This window comes from Nipponia nippon, unplaced genomic scaffold, assembly GCF_047370975.1.
Source record: "Nipponia nippon isolate SJK-2023a ecotype South Korea unplaced genomic scaffold, ASM4737097v1 scaffold_25, whole genome shotgun sequence".
Classification (NCBI taxonomy): Eukaryota; Metazoa; Chordata; class Aves; order Pelecaniformes; family Threskiornithidae; genus Nipponia; species Nipponia nippon.
In genome coordinates, this window is record NW_028262342.1 from 1,817,136 (window position 1) to 1,839,549 (window position 22,414).

At 68.2% G+C, this 22,414-nt stretch overlaps 4 protein-coding genes across 13 annotated transcripts; 3 read left to right on the forward strand and 1 right to left on the reverse strand.

Annotated features, from left to right (window-relative positions):
* Window positions 1-1,163: 1,163 nt before the first annotated feature.
* On the forward strand, window positions 1,164-9,703 carry AMPD2 (adenosine monophosphate deaminase 2). 7 transcript variants are annotated; one of them, XM_087761836.1, is made up of 19 exons: window positions 1,249-1,267; window positions 1,482-1,559; window positions 3,425-3,555; window positions 3,768-3,898; window positions 4,215-4,283; window positions 4,880-4,991; window positions 5,089-5,275; window positions 5,380-5,521; window positions 5,646-5,735; window positions 6,033-6,162; window positions 6,251-6,445; window positions 6,631-6,762; window positions 6,881-7,044; window positions 7,176-7,302; window positions 7,434-7,597; window positions 7,677-7,797; window positions 7,874-8,047; window positions 8,282-8,392; window positions 8,505-9,703. In XM_087761836.1, exons 2-19 carry the CDS (start codon window positions 1,490-1,492, stop codon window positions 8,718-8,720), a joined length of 2,466 nt encoding a protein of 821 aa, XP_087617962.1. In that variant the 5' UTR covers window positions 1,249-1,267; window positions 1,482-1,489; the 3' UTR covers window positions 8,721-9,703. The 7 variants fall into 7 exon arrangements, with proteins under 7 accessions (XP_087617965.1, XP_087617962.1, XP_087617968.1 ...); XM_087761842.1 differs by lacking the exon at window positions 1,249-1,267 and adding an exon at window positions 2,408-2,522 and having other exon boundaries at window positions 1,351-1,559; XM_087761839.1 differs by lacking the exon at window positions 1,482-1,559 and having other exon boundaries at window positions 1,164-1,267.
* Window positions 9,704-10,016: 313 nt separating this feature from the next.
* On the forward strand, window positions 10,017-12,551 carry LOC148055235 (glutathione S-transferase 2). Its single transcript, XM_087761910.1, has 8 exons — window positions 10,017-10,127; window positions 10,264-10,339; window positions 10,780-10,844; window positions 10,942-11,023; window positions 11,108-11,208; window positions 11,442-11,536; window positions 11,627-11,738; window positions 12,363-12,551. The coding sequence occupies exons 1-8, from the start codon at window positions 10,092-10,094 to the stop codon at window positions 12,456-12,458; spliced, it is 663 nt and encodes a 220-aa protein (XP_087618036.1). The 5' UTR covers window positions 10,017-10,091; the 3' UTR covers window positions 12,459-12,551.
* Window positions 12,552-13,638: 1,087 nt separating this feature from the next.
* Window positions 13,639-16,129, forward strand: LOC104009731 (glutathione S-transferase Mu 1). The gene is made up of 8 exons (XM_087761903.1): window positions 13,639-13,735; window positions 14,339-14,414; window positions 14,516-14,580; window positions 14,671-14,752; window positions 15,296-15,396; window positions 15,560-15,655; window positions 15,744-15,854; window positions 15,980-16,129. Exons 1-8 carry the CDS (start codon window positions 13,703-13,705, stop codon window positions 16,073-16,075), a joined length of 660 nt encoding a protein of 219 aa, XP_087618029.1. The 5' UTR covers window positions 13,639-13,702; the 3' UTR covers window positions 16,076-16,129.
* A 587-nt stretch (window positions 16,130-16,716) lies between these two features.
* On the reverse strand, window positions 16,717-22,185 carry EPS8L3 (EPS8 signaling adaptor L3). Of its 4 annotated transcripts, XM_087761859.1 has the most exons (19): window positions 22,133-22,185; window positions 21,799-21,869; window positions 21,616-21,689; window positions 21,470-21,534; window positions 21,197-21,352; window positions 20,127-20,276; window positions 19,973-20,049; window positions 19,377-19,498; window positions 19,196-19,269; window positions 18,991-19,105; window positions 18,839-18,903; window positions 18,585-18,659; window positions 18,303-18,451; window positions 17,993-18,205; window positions 17,805-17,895; window positions 17,544-17,669; window positions 17,365-17,450; window positions 17,129-17,261; window positions 16,717-17,037 (listed from the first exon to the last, which is right to left on the reverse strand). In XM_087761859.1, exons 2-19 carry the CDS (start codon window positions 21,837-21,839, stop codon window positions 17,020-17,022), a joined length of 1,830 nt encoding a protein of 609 aa, XP_087617985.1. In that variant the 5' UTR covers window positions 21,840-21,869; window positions 22,133-22,185; the 3' UTR covers window positions 16,717-17,019. The 4 variants fall into 4 exon arrangements, with proteins under 4 accessions (XP_087617985.1, XP_087617982.1, XP_087617984.1 ...); XM_087761856.1 differs by having other exon boundaries at window positions 17,365-17,669; XM_087761858.1 differs by having other exon boundaries at window positions 17,365-17,669; window positions 21,799-21,882; window positions 22,133-22,156.
* Between the last annotated feature and the right edge of the window lie 229 nt (window positions 22,186-22,414).

Here is a 22,414-nt window from a genome sequence, read left to right on the forward strand (position 1 = left end):
GCACTCGAGGCCGCGGCACCGGGAGCCACCGGTGCAGGTAGGGACGTGCGGGGATCGGGGGGTTGGGGGGGGGGTGACACAAGGATGTGGCACCCCCAGACCCCCAGCAGTGGGGACCCGTCTGGGTCCTGCTTCTGGGGTGGGGGGGGTCCCATGGATGGTGGTGCCCCCTGCTTGGCTGGGGGTCTGGGGGGACTGGGGGGGTCGTCACCCCGTGCGGACCTCCCCTGTGGGTGCTGAGGGCCCCCCTTGCAGGGTCTGGGGGGTGTGAGTCCCCTCTTTTGGGGTGCAGTGCCCTGTCCCGGGGGGGGATGCCCCATTTTGGGGGGGGGAGTCAATGGGGAGGGGTCTTTTGGGGGGTGGTACAACGTCTGCGTGTGTGTGGGTGATGGCCCGTGTCGGGGGGTGCTGTGCCCAGCCAGGGGGTACGGAGCTGCCTCGGGGTACCCCGACTCTGACGGGGATGATGTCCATCTCGGGGGGAGGGGGCTGCTTTGGGGGGGCAATGACATCCTTGGGGGGGCACGGTGCCCATCTGGGGGGTCCCTGCCTGCCTTGGGGGGGCACAGCACCCATCTCGGGGGGGGGGCTGCTTTGGGGGGCAATGACAGCCTTGGGGGGCACGGTGCCCATCTGGGGGGTCCCTAACTTGGGGGGTCCCTGCCTGCCTTGGGGGGCACAGCACCCATCTCGGGGGGGTGTCCCTGCCTTGGGGGGGCAATGCTTGTTGGGGGGGGGGGGCACAGCATCCATCTCGGGGGGTCCCTGCCTTGGGGGGCAATGCCGGCCTTGAGGGGGGCACAGCACCCATCTTGGGGGAGCACCCTGCCTCGGGGGGCAATGACAGCCTTGGGGGGGGCACAGCACCCGTCTCGGGCGGGGTCCCCCTGCAGTTGGCGGTGCCGCTGCCATTAGGGGGGTCCAACACCATCTCGGGGGGGGGGGGTGACACCCCCTGTTGGGGGGGAGCACGTCTGTCCCGGGGCGGGGGGCTCAGCTCCGCATCCCGGGGGTGCACAGCACCCATCTCGGTTTGACACCACCCCCTCCCCCCCCCAGCGCCGCAGCAGGGCTGGTTGCTCCGACAACCTTCCTCCTCCTCCTCCTCCTCCTCCTCCTCGCCCACATCCTCCCCCCGCCCCATCCTCTTCCTCGGCCCGGCTTCCGGGCTCCGCCGGGGACTTTGGTCCAGCCCCGGGTTTCCTGCATCAATCATCAACCAGGGGAGGGAGCGGCCGCCATCGCTCGGCCCTGCCGCCCTGCTGCCGTAAGAGTCCCCCCGTCCCCCCCCCGTCCCCCCCCGGGACCCCCGGGGCCCCCCCCCCCCGCGCCACCCCCCAGCCCCGCCACCCAACCCCGCCACCGTCACCACCACCGCCAACCCCGTCACCGCCATCGCCAACCCCGTCTCCGCCACCATCGCCAACCCCGCCAACCCATCGCCAACCCCGCCACCGCCAACCCCGTCACCGTCGCCCCAGGAGCCGCCATGTCCTCGGCCGCCCCGGCCAAGTACCCCTTCAAGAAACGGGGCAGCCTGCAGGCCCCCAGCCCCGCAGGTGAGCCCCCCGCCTCGCCGCCGCCATGGCTGGGGCTGAGCCCCCCGCCCCTCAGCCCCGCCGGGGTCCCGGCAGCCCGCGGGGCGGCCCAGGCCGCTGGTCACGCCAAGCCCGAGGGACGCCAAGCCCGAGGGACGATGCCGCGGTGTGCCGGGGGGCTTGGCGTGGGTGCGACGGGGCGGGGGGGTGTCTGTGTTTGGGGTGGGGGTCGCTGCTTGGGGGTGCTTTGGGGTGGTGGCGTGCCCATCACCGTGGCGTCTGGGCTGCTCGGTGGGGCTCCCATCACTGGGGTGTCCCTCGTGTGTCCCTTGTGTGTGTGCGTGTCCCCCCCCGCCAGCAGCGTGGCGGGGGGGGGCCTCTGCGGCGGAGCCGTGGCGCAGCGGGCGGTGTGAGCCGAGGAAGAGGAGGAGGAGGAAGGGGGGCAAGCGCTGGGGCCGGGGGGGTGCGGGGTGGTGGGACCCCTATGGGGGGGTGTGTGTGTCAGGGTGTTGGTGGCTTCGTGTGTCATCCCGTGGGTGGTCTCGGCTGGCATCGTGGCTGGGGGGCGCGTGGCGCTCGTGGGGGTCCGGTGGCACGGGGCGACGGTGGCACGGGGTGGGCGATGTGGCACCTTGCGGCTGGCGCCCGGCCGGCGCTGCTGCTGGCGGGGTGCTGGCGGGTGGCACAGGGTGGCAGGCGTGTCCCGGGGGCATGGGGCAACCCTGGGTGGCACGGGGTGGCACGGGGCTCATCCCGGTGGCGCAGGACACCCAGGGTGGCACGGGGCACATCCCGGTGGCACAGGACACCCCGGGGCGTCACCGTGCATCAGCCGTGCCCTGGGTGACGCACTGCCGGGCACATCCCAGGTGACACCGGTGCCATCCCTGCCCTGGGTGACACAGGCGCCAGCCCTGCCGGGGTGCCACCAGCTGCCACCGCTGCCTGGCGAGGGTGGGCACCGCTGCGGGTGGGCACCCACAGGTACCTCCGCGGTGGGGAAACTGAGGCAGGGGAGAGAGCGGCTCCGGCTGAGATGCTCTCGCACGCGCGTGTGCACGGGGGGTGCCGGGCAGCGAAGCCCCCCCTGCCCGGCGGGGCGTGCCTCAGTTTCCCCACCCCAGATCTTAGCAATGAGCGGGGGGGGGGGGGGGGGCTGCTCCCCCGCCACCCCCATTCCAGTTTGGGTGATGTGGGGAGGATGCGCTATGGGGGCAATTGGGGTGCGGGGGGCCGGGATGCTGGGGTTCACCCCCTAGGCTGTGCTGGGTGGCTGGGGGCTCTTACTGGTGGCCCCAGTTTAATCAGTAAGGCCTGATTTCCAGCGCCCCGCCCCCCCCAGCCGGGTCCGTGGTGGGGTTTGGCAATGAGGGTGGTGGGTGTGGGGGTGCAGAGGAGGGTGCTGGCACCCGGGGGGGTCCCCTGCTGCCGGGGGGGGGCTGGGTGGGGGGCCAGGCCGGGCTCTCCCCCTCCCCGGGCGGTGCAGGTAGGGGCCAGGACTGCTCCGGGCGGGCTGGTGGGGTGCCGGGGCGATGGGGAGGGGCTCCCAGTTTAGGGGTGCCCCCCCTGTGGTGCTGCTTGGGGGTATGAGGGGGGGGACCCCAGCGTCCTGCCCCCCCTCCATGTCGGGGGGTCCCTGAGCCCCTCGTTCACTGGTGCTGCTGGCTCCTTACACCCCCATGGGGCCAGCAGCCCCCCCAGTGCCCCGGGGGGGGCAAAGGGGGTGTCCCTCCTGCACGTGAGCTGCCTCAGTTTCCCCATCACCACTGTGGGGACCAGAATCCCAGTTGGGGGGGGGCAGGGCTGTGGAGGGGCTGATTAACCCCTCCCTGCCCGGGAGGGGGGTCCGGGCCCCCCCCCAGCTCACGCTGTACTGGTGTCTGCAGAGTTGCGGGGTGGGCTGGGGTCCCGGCCCCTGCAGTCGGCGCGATCCCTGCCCGGGACCCCCCATTGCCTGAAGCATTTCCCCGTCGACCTGCGCACCTCCATGGACGGCAAATACAAGGAGATCGCGGAGGTGGGTCCCGTGCACCGAGTTCGCCAGGTCTCAGGGGGGTGTGGGGGGGTCTCACCTCCATCCTTCCCCCGCCCATCCTCTCCCCCCGCCACCCCAAACCCTCCCCCCCCCACCTTTCCAGCTCAGCTAGGGAGGGAACCCCCGCGGTTGTACCCCTCCCAACCCTGCGGGCTGAGACCGGGCACAGCTCATGACAGGGATGATCCGGGCAGGAGCTGTTCTGCCGCTCGCTGGCCGAGAGCGAGATGCGGACGGCGCCCTACGAATTCCCGGAGGAGAGCCCCATCGAGCAGCTGGAGGAGCGACGGCAGCGCCTCGAACGCCAGATCAGCCAGGACGTCAAGTAAGCCTGGGGACGGGGACGGACGGACGGGGGGGGGGGGTCCTGTGTACCCCCCCACTGTGGGACGGGGTCCCCGCACGGGGACGGGCCACCACCACCCACCCCGGGGGGGGCTGTCGGTCCTCTGTGCCAGCTCTGTGTCCTCTCTCCCGTGGGCGTTGCGCTTGGTGTCCCCTTTTTAATTTATTTTTTTCTGGTTTCTGTGTGGTTTTTGTTGTTTTCGGCATTAACGGGGTGTTTTCTCTCCCCGGCCCCTCTCTCACCCCCCCGTCCCGGCTGTCCCCCCCCCGCCCCGCCGCTGCCTGCTTGTCCCCAGACTTGAGCCCGACATTTTGCTCAGAGCCAAACAGGACTTCTTGAAAATTGACAGTGCCGCGGACTTACAGTGAGTGTCCGGCTCGGTGCCACCGGCCGGGGACACGGGGCGGGATATCGGGGACCCCCCCGGCCCCGCTCTGACCCAGCCTCCCCCCCCCACCGCTCCCCCAAACACAGAGCCGCAAGGTCCCAGCCCCACTCTCGCTGGCACTGAAGGGGTTAACGCCCCCAGGGCGGGGGGGGGGTGGGGGGTGGGGGTTGGGGTGAGCTGGGGGGGGTCCCAGCCCCGCTGGTGGCACAGGGTCCCAGCCTGGCCCTGTCACCCCCCCAGACGGGGGGTCTGATGCTGCGTGTCCTCCTCCCTCCTGTCTCCGCTTGGGAGTTGTCTCTGTCACGAGTTATTTCGTCCTCTGTCCCCCCCCCCCCTTTTCGTTGTGCTCGTGTGAGGCTGGGGGATGTGTCTGGGGTGGGGGGGTGGCAATGCCACCGCCAACGGGGACATGGGTGGCACCCAGCTCCCCGAACCTGCTGGTGGCATCCCTGGGGACAACGTCACCCACAGTCCCCGGGGTGGGTGCTGGTGCAGCTCCCGGGGGGACGTGGGGACGCGGGGACAGGGATGAGCCGTGTCCTGGTCTCACCAGCCGCCATCTGTACCCGCAGGCTCTTCAAGGAGCAGAGCGAGGACCTGGTGGACCACGTCCCCAAGGAGCGGGAGGCGCTGCTGGAGCGGGAATTCCAGCGGGTCACCATCTCCGGGGAGGAGAAATGTGGGGTGAGCCTCCCCCCGCCACCCGCCGGGGCTGGGTCGGGGTCTTCAGGGTGTCAACCCCCACCTCGGGGTTGGTTTATTTTGGTGTCCCCCTGCCCAGGTGCCCTTCACGGACCTTCTGGATGCGGCCAAGAGCGTGGTGAAGGCGTTGTTCCTCCGGGAGAAGTACATGGGGTTGTCGCTGCAGAGCTTCTGCAAAACCACCGCCCGGTACCTGCAGGAGCTCTCCGAGAAACCCCTGGAGACCCGCGGCTACGAGGAGGTGCCCGAGACCCCCGTGGCCGCTGGTGAGCAGGGGGTGGTGGGGTCCTCATGCTGGGATGGGGTGCTGGAGGAGTTTTAGGGGAGCCATCCGATGATGCATCTCTCGTTGGGTGTCTCCTGTCCACAGATGCCCCCGTGCACCCCCCGTTCGCGGAGCAGCACCCCTACGAGACGTGGGACCCCCAGACCATGCCGGCTGATCTGGGCTTTGGGTTGAAGATGGTGGACGGCGTGGTGCACGTCTACACCAAGCAGGACCTCACCGACAAGTGAGTCGCGGGGTGGGGGCAGTCGCTCACTGGTGTGATGAGTTTGCTGGGGGGCTGCGTGGGGGACAAGGGGAGTCTGCTGGACCCTGTCCCCGCATGTGACCCACCTCTGTCCCCCCCCCAGGAGCACGGAGCTGGACCTGCCGTACCCCGACCTGCAGGAGTTCATCGCCGACATGAATTTCCTCATGGCTTTGATCATCAACGGGCCCATGTAAGGAGAAGGGTCCTGCCGTGGGGGTGTCTTGGGGGGGTTCCCGCCGTGGGGGTGTCTGAGGGGGGGACAGAACCTTGGGGACAGCACCAGAGGACATGCTGGTGGCTATGACACATGGTACTGGTGCAGCTCCCACGTCCGTGCGTCTGTCCTTGCTCACAGTCGCCGTGCAGAGGGAGGGGGGTCCAGGAATCCAGAGCCGCGTCCCCCTCGTCCTGGTGGGCACCGGCCTTTCGGGGCTGGATGTTCTTCCTCCTCTCCCCCAAACTGATGCCCCCTCCCCGCCCCGGGCAGCAAATCCTTCTGCTACCGCCGGCTGCAGTACCTGAGCTCCAAGTTCCAGATGCACGTGCTCCTCAACGAGATGAAGGAGTTGGCGGCCCAGAAGAAGGTGCCCCACCGCGACTTCTACAACATCCGCAAGGTACCCGCCGGCTCGTGGTGGGGCGTCCTGGCTTGATCGGGGAGCTCTTGGAGGCTCTCGGGGCTGAGCACCACCTCCGGCCGTGCAGGTGGACACCCACATCCACGCCTCGTCCTGCATGAACCAGAAGCATCTCCTGCGCTTCATCAAGCGAGCCATGAAGAAGCACCTGGATGAAATCGTCCACGTGGAGAAGGGCAAGGAGCAGACGCTCAAGGAGGTCTTCGAGACAATGAACCTCACCGCCTACGACCTGAGCGTGGACACGCTGGATGTCCACGCGGTACGGGGGACACCCCCAAATCCTGGAGATGAGCAGGGCCCCCAGCTCATCGCTGGCTGGGGTGGGGGATCTCCTGCGGGGGTTGTCCCAGGGTGGGATGGGGGTGCCGGGGGCTCTGGATAGGGGTGTTGTGGTGGCTCTGGGGTGATGAGGGGTCTCAGCTCACGTCTGCCCCCCCCTGCCAGGACCGCAACACCTTCCACCGCTTCGACAAGTTCAACGCCAAGTACAACCCCATCGGCGAGTCCATCCTGCGGGAGATCTTCATCAAGACGGACAACCGCGTCTCGGGGAAGTACTTTGCCCACATCATCAAGGTGAGCGGCCCTGATAGGTCACCCTCCACATCCCCCTCCCTCCAATGCCCATGGTGGCAATGCCACCCACATCCCCCTTCCCGGCGGCCGATGGGTGACACTTGCCCCTCCCCGGCAGGAGGTGATGTCCGACCTGGAGGAGAGCAAGTACCAAAACGCCGAGCTGCGGCTCTCCATCTACGGCCGCTCCCGGGACGAGTGGGACAAGCTGGCCCGCTGGGCCGTCAACCACCGCGTCCACTCCAACAACGTCCGCTGGCTTGTGCAGGTGCCCCGGCTCTTGTGAGTAATGGGGGGGCAGATACCCTCAACCGGGGCCACGTCCTGGGTGGGGAGACCAAGGACACCCCGCTGGTGGCTGGGGTGGGGTGGGATGGGATACACGTCTCTGAGAGAGGTCCGTTCCTCTGCAGTGATGTCTACCGGACGAAGAAGCAGTTGGCCAACTTCCAGGAAATGCTGGAGAACATCTTTCTGCCCCTCTACGAGGCCACCATCCACCCTGCCCAACACCCAGAGCTGCACCTCTTCCTGGAGCACGTGAGCACCACGTCCTGCTCCCGGGGTGGGACGGGGGACACCGGTGACACCCGCGCCCCCAAGCTTGAGGGCTGGGGCAGATCTTCTGGTGGAGGGGTGACCATCCCGCCCCGGGGCTGTCTCTCCTGCAGGTGGATGGCTTCGACAGTGTGGATGATGAATCCAAACCAGAGCATCACATCTTCAACCTGGACAGCCCCTTGCCGGGCAACTGGGTGGAAGAGGACAACCCACCCTACTCCTACTACCTGTACTACATGTACGCCAACATGACGGTCCTCAACCACCTCCGACGGTAAGGACACCGGCACCTCCGCCTGTCCTGGGGGGGCCTGGGGGGGGTCCGATGATGATGGTCGGGCCCCATGTTGCAGGAAGCGAGGCTTCCACACCTTCGTCCTGCGCCCGCACTGCGGCGAGGCCGGCCCCATCCATCACCTCGTCTCGGGCTTCATGGTCTCGGAGAACATCTCCCATGGTTTGCTGCTCCGCAAGGTGAGCGGGGATGGGGGTGCCTGTGGGGGCCGGGTGTGTGGCTGGGACCCCCCCTCACCCTGCTGTCCCCCCCCAGGCCCCCGTCCTGCAGTACCTCTACTACCTGGCGCAGATCGGCATCGCCATGTCCCCGCTGAGCAACAACAGCCTCTTCCTCAGCTACCACCGCAACCCCCTGCCCGAGTACCTCTCGCGGGGCCTCATGGTCTCCCTCTCCACCGACGACCCCCTCCAGTTCCACTTCACCAAGGTACGTGGTTGAGTGGGGGGGTCCCGGGCCACCGACCCCCCTCAAAAACGGCTACGGGGTGGCCACCAGCCAAGTCACGGTGATGGAGCGGGGTTGGTGGTGGCCAGGAGCAAGGTGATGCCAGAGGGCTTCAGAGGATGACGATGGTCCAGAGAGGGTGGAAGGAGCCGGGGACCCCCGTCCTCTCTGGGGGTTGGCCCATGGGTGGGTGCTGAGGCTGTGTCCCCCCCCCAGGAGCCGCTGATGGAGGAGTACAGCATCGCCACCCAGGTCTGGAAGCTCAGCTCCTGCGACATGTGCGAGCTGGCCCGCAACAGCGTCCTGATGAGCGGCTTCTCCCACAAGGTAACATCCCCCCGTTCCCGCCGGGACCCCCGAGCGCCCGGCGGCAGGACCCGCCAGCAGCGCCCAAGGGTGCAAGGCAGCTGGGGGAGCTTCTCCTTGCTCTTCTCCCCAGGTGAAGAGCTACTGGCTGGGTCCCCACTACCTGAAGGAGGGTCCGGAGGGCAACGACATCCGTCGCACCAACGTCCCCGACATCCGCGTGAGCTACCGCTTCGAGACGCTGTGCCAGGAGCTGACCCTCATCACGCAGGCGGTGCAGACCGAGGAGCTGGAGACCATCCAGGAGGAGGACGCTCTCACCATCACCTCCACCCTGGGCACCCACTGACTCCCCACCCCGGGCTCTTGTCCCCAGCTCCCGCGGGGACCTCGCTGTCACCACCCCGCATCCCTCCAGGGCTTCGCCGCCGTCCCCCTCCTGCTACCTCCCACCCTGGGAAGGGGACGCTCCCCGCTGCTGTCCCCAGCGCCCCACCAGTGCCACCGTGGGGGGGTCGGGGGTTGCCGGGTTCTCTCCATTTCTTGATTTTTTGTTTTATTTTTTTTTTTGGTCATCTTTTGTTGTTTTTTAAACTGGTGTCTCCTAGCTGGGTTGGTCCCTTCTGGGCTTGGTGGCACAGGGACGAGGCTACAGGAGGTGACATGGGTGCGGGCACTGCCGGGGGGATCCTGGCTTCACCTCCCGGGCTCAGGACACGGTGACAGGTTGGGGGACATCGGTGCTGGGTGTGGGGACGTTGTGGGGGGACCCAGCCCAGCAGCAGGGCCCAGGTCCTGATGCTTTTTAGTTGCCTGCCCCTCTCTCCGTCCGCTTTCTCGCCCCACGGGGACGTGGGGAGAAGCCAAGCAGCACCCCAGGGACCCAAACCCGGGCTCTCTGCACCCCCAGGCTCCTCTCGCACCGTCCCATGGGGATGCCACATCGGTGGGGACCCGGTGGCCCAGGGGACGGGGTGCTGGCTGGAGGGGACGGTGCCAGGTGGAGGATGCTGCATCCTCTTTGTCACCGCAGGGAGGAAGGCCAAGGGACCAGGGTGGGGTGGAGGATGCTCCATCCTCCTCGTCACCGCAGGGAGGAAGGCCAAGGGGCCGGGGTGACGCGTGTCCCCGTCCCCCACGCTCCCAGGAGCTGTTTGTGGCCCGGATCGGGTCAGATGGGGCTTCTCCCTTCCCGGTGGGGCGTTATCCTGTCCCCGCGTCCCCCCCACCCCGGTCCTGCCTCCCCCCGCGGTCTGGAGCCGGCGGCCGACGCTCCCAGGAAAACGTGATGACGACTACAACAAAAAAAAAAGTTAAAAAAAAAAAAAAAGACCAACCAAGCATGAAAAATAAAGTATTTAAGTAAAATACTTAAATTTAAAGTGTGTGTGTGGGGGGCTAAAGTATTGCGGCCCCAGAGGGAAACTGAGGCAGCAAGAGGGTGGCCCCACAAACTGCTGCCGTAGGGTGGTGTCCCCCCCCCGCCATGGCTTGGCTTTGGGGATGGGGGGGTCCCCAAAGCGATGGGGGCGCCGGGGGCTGGATCCTGAGCGGCGGGTGGCAGCCCCGGCGCTGGCCCCACGGCTGGCGGGAGGCCCGGGCACCCTGCCTGCGCCCGGTCACGCGAGTGGGGAGGAGAAAGGGGAGGGTGCTGGGGGGGGGGGGGCTCAGCACCTCCGTCCCCATCCGTGTCCCCGCAGAGCAGGAGCTGGGTGCCACCATGGTGGTGACGTTGGGGTACTGGGACATCCGTGGGGTGAGCGGCGGGGGTGGCAGTGCCTCGCTGGGGGGGGATGGGGGGGGGTGTCCCGCGGTGGGGGGGTCCTGGGTGGGTGGGGAGCACAGGGAGGGTGCTGGCGGGTGCCGAAAGGTGGGTGCTGTGTCCCCCGCAGCTGGCCCACGCCATCCGCCTGCTGCTGGAGTACACGGAGACCCCCTACCAGGAGAGGCAGTACCGCCCCGGCCCAGGTGAGGGGGGCGAGCGGGGTGCCCCCCCCCCCCCGCCATGGGTGTCCACCCCCCCCCCGGGACCCTCGTCCCCCCGCTCCGTGCTGCGTCAGAAACCGGCCGAAAGAGGAGAAACTTCCCGTTTCGTGGGGCGAAAGCACAGCCTGTCCACTTGCCCCCCCCCCTCCTCCTCCTGCCAGGTCTGGGGGGGCACCTCTGCCCCCCCCTCCCCGGCCCCTCCCGGCCCTGGACCTTGGTCCCCGCTCAATGTCCTCCTTTATCTGCCCCAGGAGGGTGGCCGGGGGGGGGGACGGGCACATGGCTGCTCCTGGGGCAGCGCGGGGACCCCCCCACCGCACAGAATTTGCTGTGGGTGCGATGAGTGGGGACGACCCCCCCCAATTTCTCTGCCCTCCCCCAATTTCTCTGCCCGCCCCCCCCAATTTCTCTGCCCCCCCCAGCCCCTGACTTTGACCCGAGCGACTGGACCAGCGAGAAGGAGAAACTGGGCCTCGATTTCCCCAACGTAGGTGATGGATGGGGAACGGGGGGGGGTGTGGGGAGGGGGCTGGGGGGCACCGGGGCTGACCCCCGCCCCAATGGCATCCTCCCCCCCCCCCCAGCTCCCGTATCTCATCGACGGCCCCACCAAGCTGACGCAGAGCAACGCCATCCTGCGCTACATCGCCCGCAAGCACAACATGGGTGAGCGATGGGACCGGGGGGGGGGCACAGCACCAAGGGGTGGGGGTCTCCAGGGTGGGGGGCTGATGTCTCTCCATCCCGCAGGCGCCGAGACGGAGGAGGAGATGCTCCGTGTGGATGTGCTGGAGAACCAGATCATGGATTTGCGGATGAGCTTCGCTCGGCTGTGCTACAACCCCGACTTCGTGAGTACCCCATGGCGGGGGGCGCAGGGGGACGGACCCCCCCCCACTTGTCCCCAACCCCGCTGGGGACATGGGGACAAAGGGAATCAAGCCACAGCCAGCACGGGGGGGTGCGTTGGGGTGCATCCCTTGCCTGGCTGCAGTCGGGGGGTGATGCCCCTGGGTGCTGGGGGGGGTTTGGGGGGGGCAGCCCCCACCCCAGCTCTGTGTGTCCCCCCCCCGCCATGGTGCAGGAGAAGCTGAAGCCGGCGTACCTGGAGCAGCTGCCGGGGAAGCTGCGGGAGCTGTCGCGGTTCCTGGGCTCCCGGCCGTGGTTTGCGGGGGAGAAGGTAGGTGGGGGGTGCTGGGGGTTTTGGGGGGTGTCGTGGTGAGGGCTGACCCCCCCCGCCCCCGTCCCCCCCCCCCCCCGTCACCCCCCGCTCCGCTTCGTGGACTTTGTGGCGTACGACGTGCTGGACCAGCACCGCATGTTCGTCCCCGACTGCCCCGAGCTGCAGGGCAACCTGGGCCGGTTCCTGCAGCGCTTCGAGGTGAGCGGGGCCGCGTGGGGACACCGCGGTGCCACCGGCCCTGTCCTCAACACCCTGCTGTCCCTGGCGCCATCCCCAACACCCCAGTGTCCCTGTCCCCATCCCTGACACCCTAGTGTCGCCATCCCCATCCTCATCCTTGAATCCCCGGTATCCCTGTCCCCAACACCCCGGTGTCCCCATCCCTGTCCCCAACATCCTGGTGCCCCCATCCCCATCCCTAACACCCCAGTGTCCCTGTCCCTGTCCCCATCCCTGACATGCCAGTGTCCCCATCCCTGTCCCCAGTACCCCGGTGTCCCTGGTCCCATCCCCGACACCCTGGTGTCCTCATCTCCATCACCATTCCCGACACCCTGCTGTTCCTGTCTCCATCCCTAACACTCCAGTGTCCCTGTCCCCATCCCTGATGCCCCGGTGTCCCCATCGCCGACACCCCGGTGTCCCTGTCCCCCTCCCTGATGCCTCAGTGTCCCCATCCCTGATGCCCCGGTGTCCCTGTCCCCATCCCTGACGCCTCGGTGTCCCCATCCCTGACGCCCCGGAGTCCCCGTCCCCGACACCCCGGTGTCCCTGTCCCTATCCCTGACGCCCCGGTGTCCCCATCCCGTCCCCTCCCTGCAGGCGCTGGAGAAGATCGCTGCCTACATGCGGTCGGGGCGCTTCATGAAGACCCCCATTTTCTGGCGCACGGCGCAGTGGTGCAACACCAAGGAGTGAGGGGGGGTCCCGTCCCCCCCCCCGCACCCCCCGACTCGCCCCCAGCCCCCTCCCCTGCAGAATAAATTGGGGGGGGCCGCCCCCTTGTCCGGCTGCTGCGTGGGGTGCACCGAGCCGCCGTGGGACTGCGGGGTGCCGGGGAGGGTGGGAGCCATGGGGACCCCCCCATTTTGTGGGGGCAGCTCCTGGGGGGGGTAACAGGGAAGGGGGCTATTGGACCCCCCTGCACCCTGGGATGGGGGGAAGCCATTTCCCATGCCCCCCCCCAGGATAAGGGGGACCCCCCCCCGTGGAGACTGCGGGGTCCAAGGGGGACCCCATGCCCCCCCCAGGGTAATGAGACCCCCATGCAGCTTGAGGGGGGGTCACAGAGGGACCCATGCCCCCCAGGAGAAGGGGGGGCCCTGTGGTGGAGTCTGGGGGGGCTGCAAGGGACAACTCCCCCCCCCCCCAAGATAAAGGGAACCACGTAAAGCTTGGGGGGTGCAAAGGAGGCCCCATGGCCCCCCCGGGATAAGAGGAACCCCCATGCAGAATGGGGGGGGTCAAAGTGGGGCCCATGCCCTTCCCAGGACTGGGGGACCCCAAAGCAGACTGGGGGAGCTGACGGGAGGACCTGTGCCCCCTCCCCCCAGGACAAGAGGGACCCCCATACAGCCTGGGTGATGTGAAGGGGGTAATCATGACACCCCCCCCCCGTAAGGGGGGACCCCCCCATGCACCCTCGGGGGGTGCAGAGCCCCCAGAATAAGGGGGACTCCCACGCACGCTGTGGGGCCCAAGGGGGGCCATGGCCCTCGGGACAAGGGGGGGGGCACCTTGGAGGGGGGGCAAGGGGGGTGTCCCCTGCCCCCCAGCATGAGAGGGCTCCCATACAGACTGGGGGGATGCGTGCTCCCCAAAGATGGGGGGAGACCTCCATGGAGCTTGGGGGGTCCAAGGGGGGGGCACCCATGAACGCCCAGGATCAGGGGGACCCCCATGGAGCTTGGGGGGTGCAAGGGGGGGGGCACCCGTGAGCCCCCAGGATCAGGGGGACCCCCATGGAGCTCCAGGGGGTCTCAGAGCCCCCAGGGTAAGGAGCACCCCAATGCAAACCGGGGAGCCCCCTTACCCCTCTTCTCCAGGCCCGTGGCCCTTTAAGACCCGCTAAGCCCCGCCCCCGGGGAAGGGGCGGGGCGGGACCGCCCGTGGCGGGGTGTCACGCGGCGGGGGGCGGGGCAGAGCCGTCGGCGCGCGCGGCCATGGCGGTGTTGGGGTACTGGGACATCCGCGGCGTGAGTGGGGGGGGGGCTGCACCGGGGGGGCCCTTCTGCTGGGGGTCCCCGTGCTCTGGGGGGCTGCGGGGGGCCCCTTTCTTTTGGGGGGGGCTGCGGGGGTCCCCTTGGTCTTGGGGGGGCTGCGGGGGTCTCCCCGGTCTTAAGGGGGAGCTGCGGGGGTCCTCCAGGTCTTTGGGGGGCTGCGAGGGTCCCCTTGGTCTTGGTGGGGGGCTGTGGGAGTTCTCTGCACTTGGGGGGGGCTGCGGGGGTCCCCTTGGTCTTTTCGGGGGGCTGCGGGGGTCCCCTTGGTCTTGGGGGGGGCTGCAGGGGTCCTCTGCACTTGGGGTGGGGCTGCGGGGGTCCCCTTGGTCTTTTCGGGGGGCTGCGGGGGTCCTTCAGGTCTTGTGGGAGAGCTGTGGGGGTCCTCCTGCACTTGGGGGGGGCATTGCTTTTGGGGGCACCCAGTGGGTTGTGGGGACCCCCGTGCCTGCAGGAGGGGGCGTGGCTGGGAGTACTGGGTGGATGGGGTGCCTCTTGCTTTCCTCCGTGCCTCAGTTTCCCCATGGCAGGGTTGGGGGGGATTTTGGGGGGGGTCTCACTGATCCCTGTCCCCCCCGCCAGCTCGCCCACGCCATCCGCCTGCTCCTGGAGTACACCGAGACGCCCTACGAGGACAAGCTCTACAGCTGTGGGGAAGGTGAGGGGGAGCCGGGGGGGTCCCCACGCCACCCTCAAGCTCTTTGGCTTCTGGAGGGGACACACACGGTGTCACCCAACACCCCCCCTCCCTTCTTCCAGCTCCCGACTACGACAAGAGCCAGTGGATCAACGAGAAGGAGAAGCTGGGGCTGGACTTCCCCAATGTAGGTGGTCTCGAGCCGGGGGGTGGTTATGGGGTGGGTGCCCTGGTGGCCCCATGCCCTGATGGCTCCATGCCTTGATGTCCCCTCCAGCTCCCTTACTTCATTGATGGCACCACCAAGCTGACGCAGAGCAACGCCATCATGCGCTACATTGCCCGCAAGCACAAGATGTGTGAGTGCTGGGGTGGGCTTGGGCTTGGAGCAGGGTTGGGCTTGGAGCAGGGTTGGGATGGGCGTTGGAGTAGAGTTGGGGTTGGGTTTAGGATTGGGGTTGGGCTTAGGGTTGGAGTTGGTCTTGGAGTTGGGTTGGAGTTGGTCTTGGAGTTGGGTTGGCCTTGGGCTTGGAGTAGGGTTGGGATGGGTGTTGGAGTAGGGTTGGGGTTGGGCTTAGGATTGGGGTTGGGCTTAGGGTTGGAGTTGGTCTTGGAGTTGGGTTGGGCTTGGGCTTGGAGTTGGGTTGGGCTTGGGCTTGGAGGAGGGTTGGGATGGGCATTGGAGTGGGGTTGGGGTTGGGTTTAGGATTGGGGTTGGGCTTAGGGTTGGAGTTGGGTTGGGCTTGGGCTTGGAGTAGGGTTGGGTAGGGCTTGGCCTAGGAGTTATTTGGGCTTGGGTTTGGAATAGAGCTGGGCTTGGGGTTGGAGTTGTGTTGGGCTGGGGTTGGGGTTAGGTTGGGTTGGGGGGCACCCCCCAGCGCTGACGTCTCCCTGTCCCGCAGGTGGTGAGACGGAGGAGGAGATCCTCCGCGTGGACATGCTGGAGAACCAGATCATGGATTTCCGCATGAGCCTGGTGATGGTCTGCTACAACCCCGACTTCGTGAGTGTCCCTGTTCTGCAGGGTTTGGTGCCCATGCTGGGGTCCTCCCTGGCCGTGCCTGGGGTTGCATCAGCGTGGGGGACCCCACGTAGGGAAGGTGCTGTCCCCCGGGGTGGGGGGCCCAGGGTGCCCAGCCTCACCCCTCCACCCCTTCCTCCTGCAGGAGAAGCTCAAGCCAGGCTACCTGGAGCAGCTCCCGGGGAAGCTGAAGCTCTTCTCCAACTTCTTGGGGGACAGAAAGTGGTTTGCAGGGGAGAAGGTACAACCGTGACCCTGGAGAGGGGCTGTGGGGGCTGGGGAGGGGGTTTGTCCCCGTGTCCTCACCGTGTCCCCCTCCCCGTACCCAGCTCACCTTCGTCGACTTCCTCATGTTCGACGTGCTGGAGCAGAACCGCATCTTCGAGCCCAAGTGCCTGGAGCCCTTCAAGAACCTCAAGGACTTCATGGACCGCTTTGGGGTGAGCTGGGCCATCCCGGGCATTGCCCTCCACTCCCCTGGGGAAGGACCCCGGCCCCTGAGGGCACCCAGGGGTGGGGGGTGCCCCGGTGGGACGGGTCCCTGACGCTCCCCTTGCCCCCGCAGGCCCTGGAGAAGGTGGCTGCCTACATGAAGTCCAGCCGCTTCTTGAAGATGCCCATCAACAACAAGATGGCCAAGTGGGGCAACAAGAAGGAGTAGGGGACCAGTGAGGGGAGCCAGGGGGGGGGGTCCTGACCTGACCCCCCAGCACCCTCCATCGTGGGGTGGGGTGGGGTGGGTACCGCTGGCGTGAAGCCCCCCGACACAATAAAGTGCTGTAGATGTGGCAGCCTGAGCCCCCCCGGTGCTGCGGCGTGGGGGGCCTGAGCTCAGCCCTCTGCTGTCCCCGGGCCCCCCCCTTGGTCCCCTGGGCAAGGCGCCCGGGGCCCCCTCCCTTCTTGTTAGCGCTAACGAGGCAGCGCTGACAAAGGCAGCGGGGATGGGGACTTGGTGCCCTGCCACCCCCCCGTGGCGCAGAGCCGGGTGGGCTGGGGACACCACTGTCCCCTGGGCCCCTCCCTGCCATCACCTCCTGGGCACGGGGTGGGGCTGCCCGGGATGGGGACCCAGAGGTGTCCCTGGGGTGGTGCTGGGCAGGTCCCCGCTGGGGGGGGGCTCGCTCTGTCCCCCTCCCTGCCCTGTCCCTGTCCCCCTCCCACCCCCATGGGTGACACGGGGACCGGTGTACCCCCCCGCGGTGACCCCGCTGCTGTCACTCTCTTTATTTTCCACAGCAGTCACTTTACATTTTGAGGGGTACACACATGTTTCACGGTGCCCGGCCCCCCCCGGGGGGGGCTGCCTGCCCCCCGCTTCGCCATGGGGGAGTCCGGCAGCGCATCTCCCCGGCAGGGGTCCCCAAGAGTCCTCTGGCGCAGTGGGGGGGTTCCAGCAGCCTGGCGTCACCGGTGGCTTTGGGGGGGCTGTGTCCCCTAGCCCCCAAGGAGCGTCTCTCCATCCTGGGGGGCCAGGCGGGATGGGGGGGCGTGGGGGTCCCGTCTCCCCCCGAGCCCCCCCAAGTCCTGCAGTGCCCGGGGTGCTCCATCCTGGGAGGTGCACGGTGGGGACAGCGGGGGACACGGTGCCAGCGTGGCACCGGTTGCTCAATCCCTGGGACCCATCTGCAGAGAAGGGGAAGGGAGAAGGGGTTGGGGGGGTGGGTGGGGGACCCCCGGGTGGGGAGGGGGCGCAGGGCTGGGGGGGGTCCCTCACCCCCAGGGATGTCCTGACGGAGGAGAGCTTGAAGAGGACTCGCCGCCACTCCTCGGGGCAGACGGCTCGCAGCTCCTCCGGGCTCATCTGCAGTAGCTGGTGCCCCGTCAGCACCCCCAGGCATCGCACCGTGCTGCGGACGGACGGACAGACAGACGGTAAGGGGTGAGCAGGGCTTGGCCCCCCAAAATGGAGCCACACGGACTGGGGAGGGGGGTCCTCAAGGGTCCACTTACACCCGCGAGAAGCCCTTGTCCTTCAGCCAGGCCGTCACCTCCGCCGGCGAGGAGTTGGGGTGCAGGTTGGGGGGGCTGTCCTGAAACTGGGGACAAAAGGAGGGGACAGCGGGGTGGCCCCCTGCCACCCCCTCCTGGTGGTGGGGGTACGGGGAGGGAAGGGGAGAGGGGGCACCCACCTGGCTGCCGCCGTGACCCCCGCCGTGGTACCCCTGCCCCAGGGGCTCCAGGATGTTGCTGGGGACGTAGCCCTTCTCCCCCTGGCTGTCCTGCACCAGCCACCACTTCTTCCGCTGGTCCAGGACCTACGGTGACAAAGGCAGGGGGGGCAGCACCCTGCTGTCACCCCCTGCCGGGACCCCCAGCAGGCAGGGTGGTGGGGGTCCCCACTCCATCCTCCCCAGGAGCACCCATGTTGGGGGACCCCCCCAGGTTTCTACCTGCAGCGTGTCCCCCATCCTGACGCTCAGCTCCTGGGGGTTCCTGCCCCGAAACTCGTACAGGGCTCGCGCCAGCCCCGGGAAGGGGGCCCTGCAGATATGGGGGGGGGGGGACGGACATGAGCATCCAGCCGGGGGCCTAATCCTGCCCCAGCCCTCAGCATCCGCAGAGCGGTGGGAGCACTTACGCTTGGCCGGGGTCGTCCCTCCGGCCAGTGGCCGGTGACTGTGCCGGTAGCGGATAGGGGCGCGGGTGTTGAGAGAGAGCTGGGGAAACTGAGGCAGGCGGCGGGATGTCCTGGCCCCCCCTGTGCTGTACCTGCTGCACCGGAGGGGGCAACCACCCGTCCGAGAAGACGGGGATGTAGCCAGGCACCAGCTCGCCGTTGGGGTACTCTGCCCTGCGACAGGCAGGGACAAAGCCAAGGTGGGTGGTGTGACCCCCCCCCAGCCGAGGCTGGCCCCCCCCCTTGGTGCTGGGGGGGGGCTGGACCCCACCTGGTCTTGTTCCAGGCGATGCCGAGGCTTTTCCAGGTGCTGTAGTCACCGTGGTGCAGGGTCTGCTCCAGCAGCTCCACCGCCTCCGGCACCAGCAGCGGTGCCTCCACCGCCGTGGCCAGGCTCCGCTTGGGGCAGTGGTCCAGGACCTGCTCCGGGCAGGGGGTGATGGAGCAGCACCCCTAGAGCTGCCCCCCAAGTTGGGGGGGGGATTGTGGGGGCCATTCGCCACCCTGCTCCCCCCTGGGTGGGGGGTTAGGACCCGCTTTTGGGGACACTCACGAAGGAGAGGGCCATGAAGATGAGACGCAGCAGCTCGGAGGGGTCTGGCTCCCGCATGTGCCTGTGGGTCCGTCCCTGCGTGAAGGGGGGGAAAGGGTGACCCCACGCAGCCCCCCCTGTCCCCACGCAGCCCCCCCTGTCCCCACAGAGCCCCCCTGTCCCCACGCAGCCCCCCAGCCTGGCAGCAGAGTGGGCAGGGAGATGCCAGGGATGCCGACGAGCTGTGGGGTCGCATCCAGCCCAACGGGACCTACCATGAGGTTGAGGGCGTATTTCACCTTCTGGAAAAAGTCCACGTAGTCATCCTGGGGGGGCAGAGCTGGAGGGGCAGAGAGGGGGGGCTGGCACCGGGATGGCTCCCCCCGGACCCCCGCCAGCCCCCCGCCTCCCAGCCCTCCCTCCCCACCTTTGTTCTTCGTCTTCTTATTCTTCTTCAGGTTGGTGGTGCTGACCAAGCCCAGGGCTGTCTTCAGCCGGACCACGAAGAGATCCAAGTCGCTCAGTACGTGGTTGAGGACCTCCTGCGGGAGCAGGATGGGACCCGGTGGGTGCCGGCGGGGAGGGCTGGGGTGGCCCCATCTGAGGTGGGGTGGATTTGGGATGCGACTTACAACATCTCGGTCTGTGTCGGACGTGGCCTGGCCTGGGGGGTTGGTCCATGGCGTCTGCTGGGTGTCCACGAAGCCTGGTGACAGCAGAGGGTCCCAGCTCTGCTCCCCATCACCCCACTCCCTCCCCCCAACCCGCTCCTGGGGAAACTGAGGCATGCTGCAAACCCCACCCGAGACTCACTGTAGTCCGAGGAGGGGGGCGCGTAGAACTTGGGCTCGGGGGTCTCTGCCCATCGCTCCGGGGCCGTGTAGGGACCCTGCACGTACGGGGGGGCCGGGCTCGGCGGCACGTCCAGGCTGCTCCTGGGTGGGGAGGGATGGGGAGGGGGGGGCTGAGCCCAAGGATGGGGTCCGGGGGGTGGGGGGGCTGTGGGTGTGGGGTAGGATGGGGGTTGAGCCTGGGGGTGGGGTACGGGGGGTGGGGGGGCTGTGTCCATGGGTGTGGGGTAGGATGGGGGGGCTGAGCCCAAGGATGGGGTACGGGGGGGCCTGTGCCCATGGGGATGGGGGAGGAGGGGGGCTGAGCCAGGAGCTGGGGTACTGGGGCAAAAGGGGGGGGTGCACCCCCCGGGGGGGGGAGGGGGGATCTCCGGCAGGGGGGGGGAGCAGGGAGAGGGGGTCTGCGCCCACAGGGGGGGGACTCTGGGGGACATGCGGGCAGCGTGGGCTTGTCCCCCACCCACAGGGAGACCCCCCACAACTTGGGGGGGCGCAAACTTGGGGGACCAGGCCTGGCTGTCCCCAGGGAGGGGCCAAAGAACCGCGTTCCCCCCTTACCTGTTCCCGTACTGACTCCTCTGCTCCTCCTTCCACTGCTTCACCAGCTTCTCCAGGCTGCTCTTCAGCGTCTCTGCCTGGCACAGACCCACCACCGTCAACCCCCCCGGCCCGGGGTGCTGCCCCCCACCCCTCGCCCACCCTCAGTGCTCACCCCCAGATGGTCACACTGGAAGAGCAGGACGCTGGTCCCGGGGGGACTCCGCTCCTGCACGCTGATGGCCAACACCGAGTCGTAGCCGCAGACGTCCACTGCAGCCGAGCACCCCTGCACGCTGGCCAGTGGGTAAGCCTCCAGCTCCTCCTGGCCGGGGGGGAGGAAACGGGGTGCTCAGTCCCCCCAGAGTGGCTGGTAGGGGTCAAGGGCTAAGGGGATGCAAGGGTTTTAGGGGTGCTAGGGCATGGGGGGCTTGTAGGGTTGTGGGGGGGTAAGGGTTAATGGGGGGTGGTGGGGTTATGGGGTGGCATAGCCAGGGGAATGCCAGGCTTTTGGGGGTGCTGAGTCTGGGGGGAGCATGGGGTAGGGTTGTGGGTGCCAGCTTGTAGGGGTGCAAGGGTTGGGGGGTAGTGGGGTTATGGGGGGTGCCAGCGGTATGGGGGTGCAGGGGTTGGGGGGTAGCGGGGTTATGGGGGGTGCCAGCGGTATGGGGGTGCAGGGGTTGGGGGGTAGCGGGGTTATGGGGGGTGCCAGCAGTATGGGGGTGCAGGGGTTGGGGGGTAGTGGGGTTATGGGGGGTGCCAGTGTTACGGGGGTGCAAGGGTTGTGGTTGGTGCCAGGGCCAAGGGGGTGCCAGGCTTATAGGGGTGCAAAGATGGGGAGGTACCGGAGTTATGGGGGTGCCATGGCTGGGGGAGTACTGGATTTGTGGGGGTTTTGGGTCCAGGGTGGGTGTCATGGCCAAGATGCGTGCTATGGCCAGTGGGGTGCTAGGGGTGCAGGGTGGGTGCCAGGGCTGTGGGGTGTTGATATGCTGATGTGCATGCTGGGGTGAAGGGGGGTACCAGGATTAATGGGGTGCCATGGCTGGAGTGGGTGTTCGGGCCAAGGGGGGGGATGCCAGGGTTATGGGGGTGCCAGGGTTATGGGGGTGCCAGAGCTGCAGGGGGGCCACAGCTGGGGGAACACCAGATTCACGGGGGTGCTGGGTCCGGCGTGGGTGCCATGGCCAGGCTGGGTGCCATGGCCAGGGGGTAGCAGGCTTCGGGGGGTGCCATGGGGGGTACCTTGCTCTCCACATCCTTCAGCACCAATTCCTGGTCCTTGACTTGCAGGATGAGATCCTGCCCCCAGACCCGGCCCTGGGCCTCCAGCACCTTCAGGCGCGCCAGGCAGTCGCGGGTGCTGCGGATGTCCCTCTCCAGGCGCACTGTGAGCAGGTGCTGGGGCGGGAACACGGCACCGGGTGTCACCGGGTGCCCTGTCACCACCCAACGCTCTGCAAACCGGGGACACCCTGGCAAGGTTGGGGGGCTTGGGGCAGTTTGGGGGTCTCCTACCTCAACGTGGTGCTGGAAATTGCTCTGGGGCTTGAGCAGGGCCTGGCTGTAGTCCTTACGCTGGTCTGCAGGGGCACGCAGGGTCAGGGGATGGGGACAGGTTGGGGACAGGAGCAGGGGGGTTTTGGGGTGCAGCCCTCACTCACTGTAGATGCTTTTCCCGCTGGGGCGGGCGAAGCTGTTGGCCCGTCGGAGCGGGGAGCTGTCATCGTATTCGTTCCTGGATGGACAGACGGATGGACCTTTGTGCCCTGCAGCGTGGTCCCCTCTCCCCACCCAACCCTCGGGGGTCCCCAAGGTGGGGACCCCCCACCCTGCTGGGTACTCACTGGGATGGGGAGTTGCCCCAGCGGCCGAAGGGCTCTCCCATCTTGCCGGGGGCGGCGAGGGCGGCTCGATCCTGATACAGAGTCCTGGGCTGGCCACGGTCACCCTGTCACCCCCAATGTGTCCCCAACCACCTGGGACCCCTCCCGTGCCATCCCCCCTCCCCCAGGATGGTGGCATTGCCCTGGGTCCCCAGCAGGACCCCCCTGCCCACCCCTCCCCAGCCATCCTGCCCCATCCCAGCCCCCTGGGGTTCACCCAGCAGCCAGAGCCACCCCCCCAGTGTCACCAGATGGGGTCCCTGTCCCGGGGGACACCCGGGGTTCCCCCGCTCACCCCAGTCCCGGTACCGCTGGCTCGGCCGCCTGGGCTGGAAGTGCGCAGCGGAGGGTGACGCGGGCGGGGGCAAGGGCTTGACGTTGGCACCGCACCCGCCTGCTCTTTGCCCGATGGCGTCTGCTTCAAGGCAAGGAGGGGGGGGGACGACAGGGAGGGGGGACAACCAGCTGGCACAGCCGCCACCGCCCTGCTCACCCTGCCTTGCCCACCCTGCAGCAGGGCTTGCTCGCATCGGGGGCACCCAGGTGGGACTGCAGCCCAGGCAGGGTGCCCCCCCCC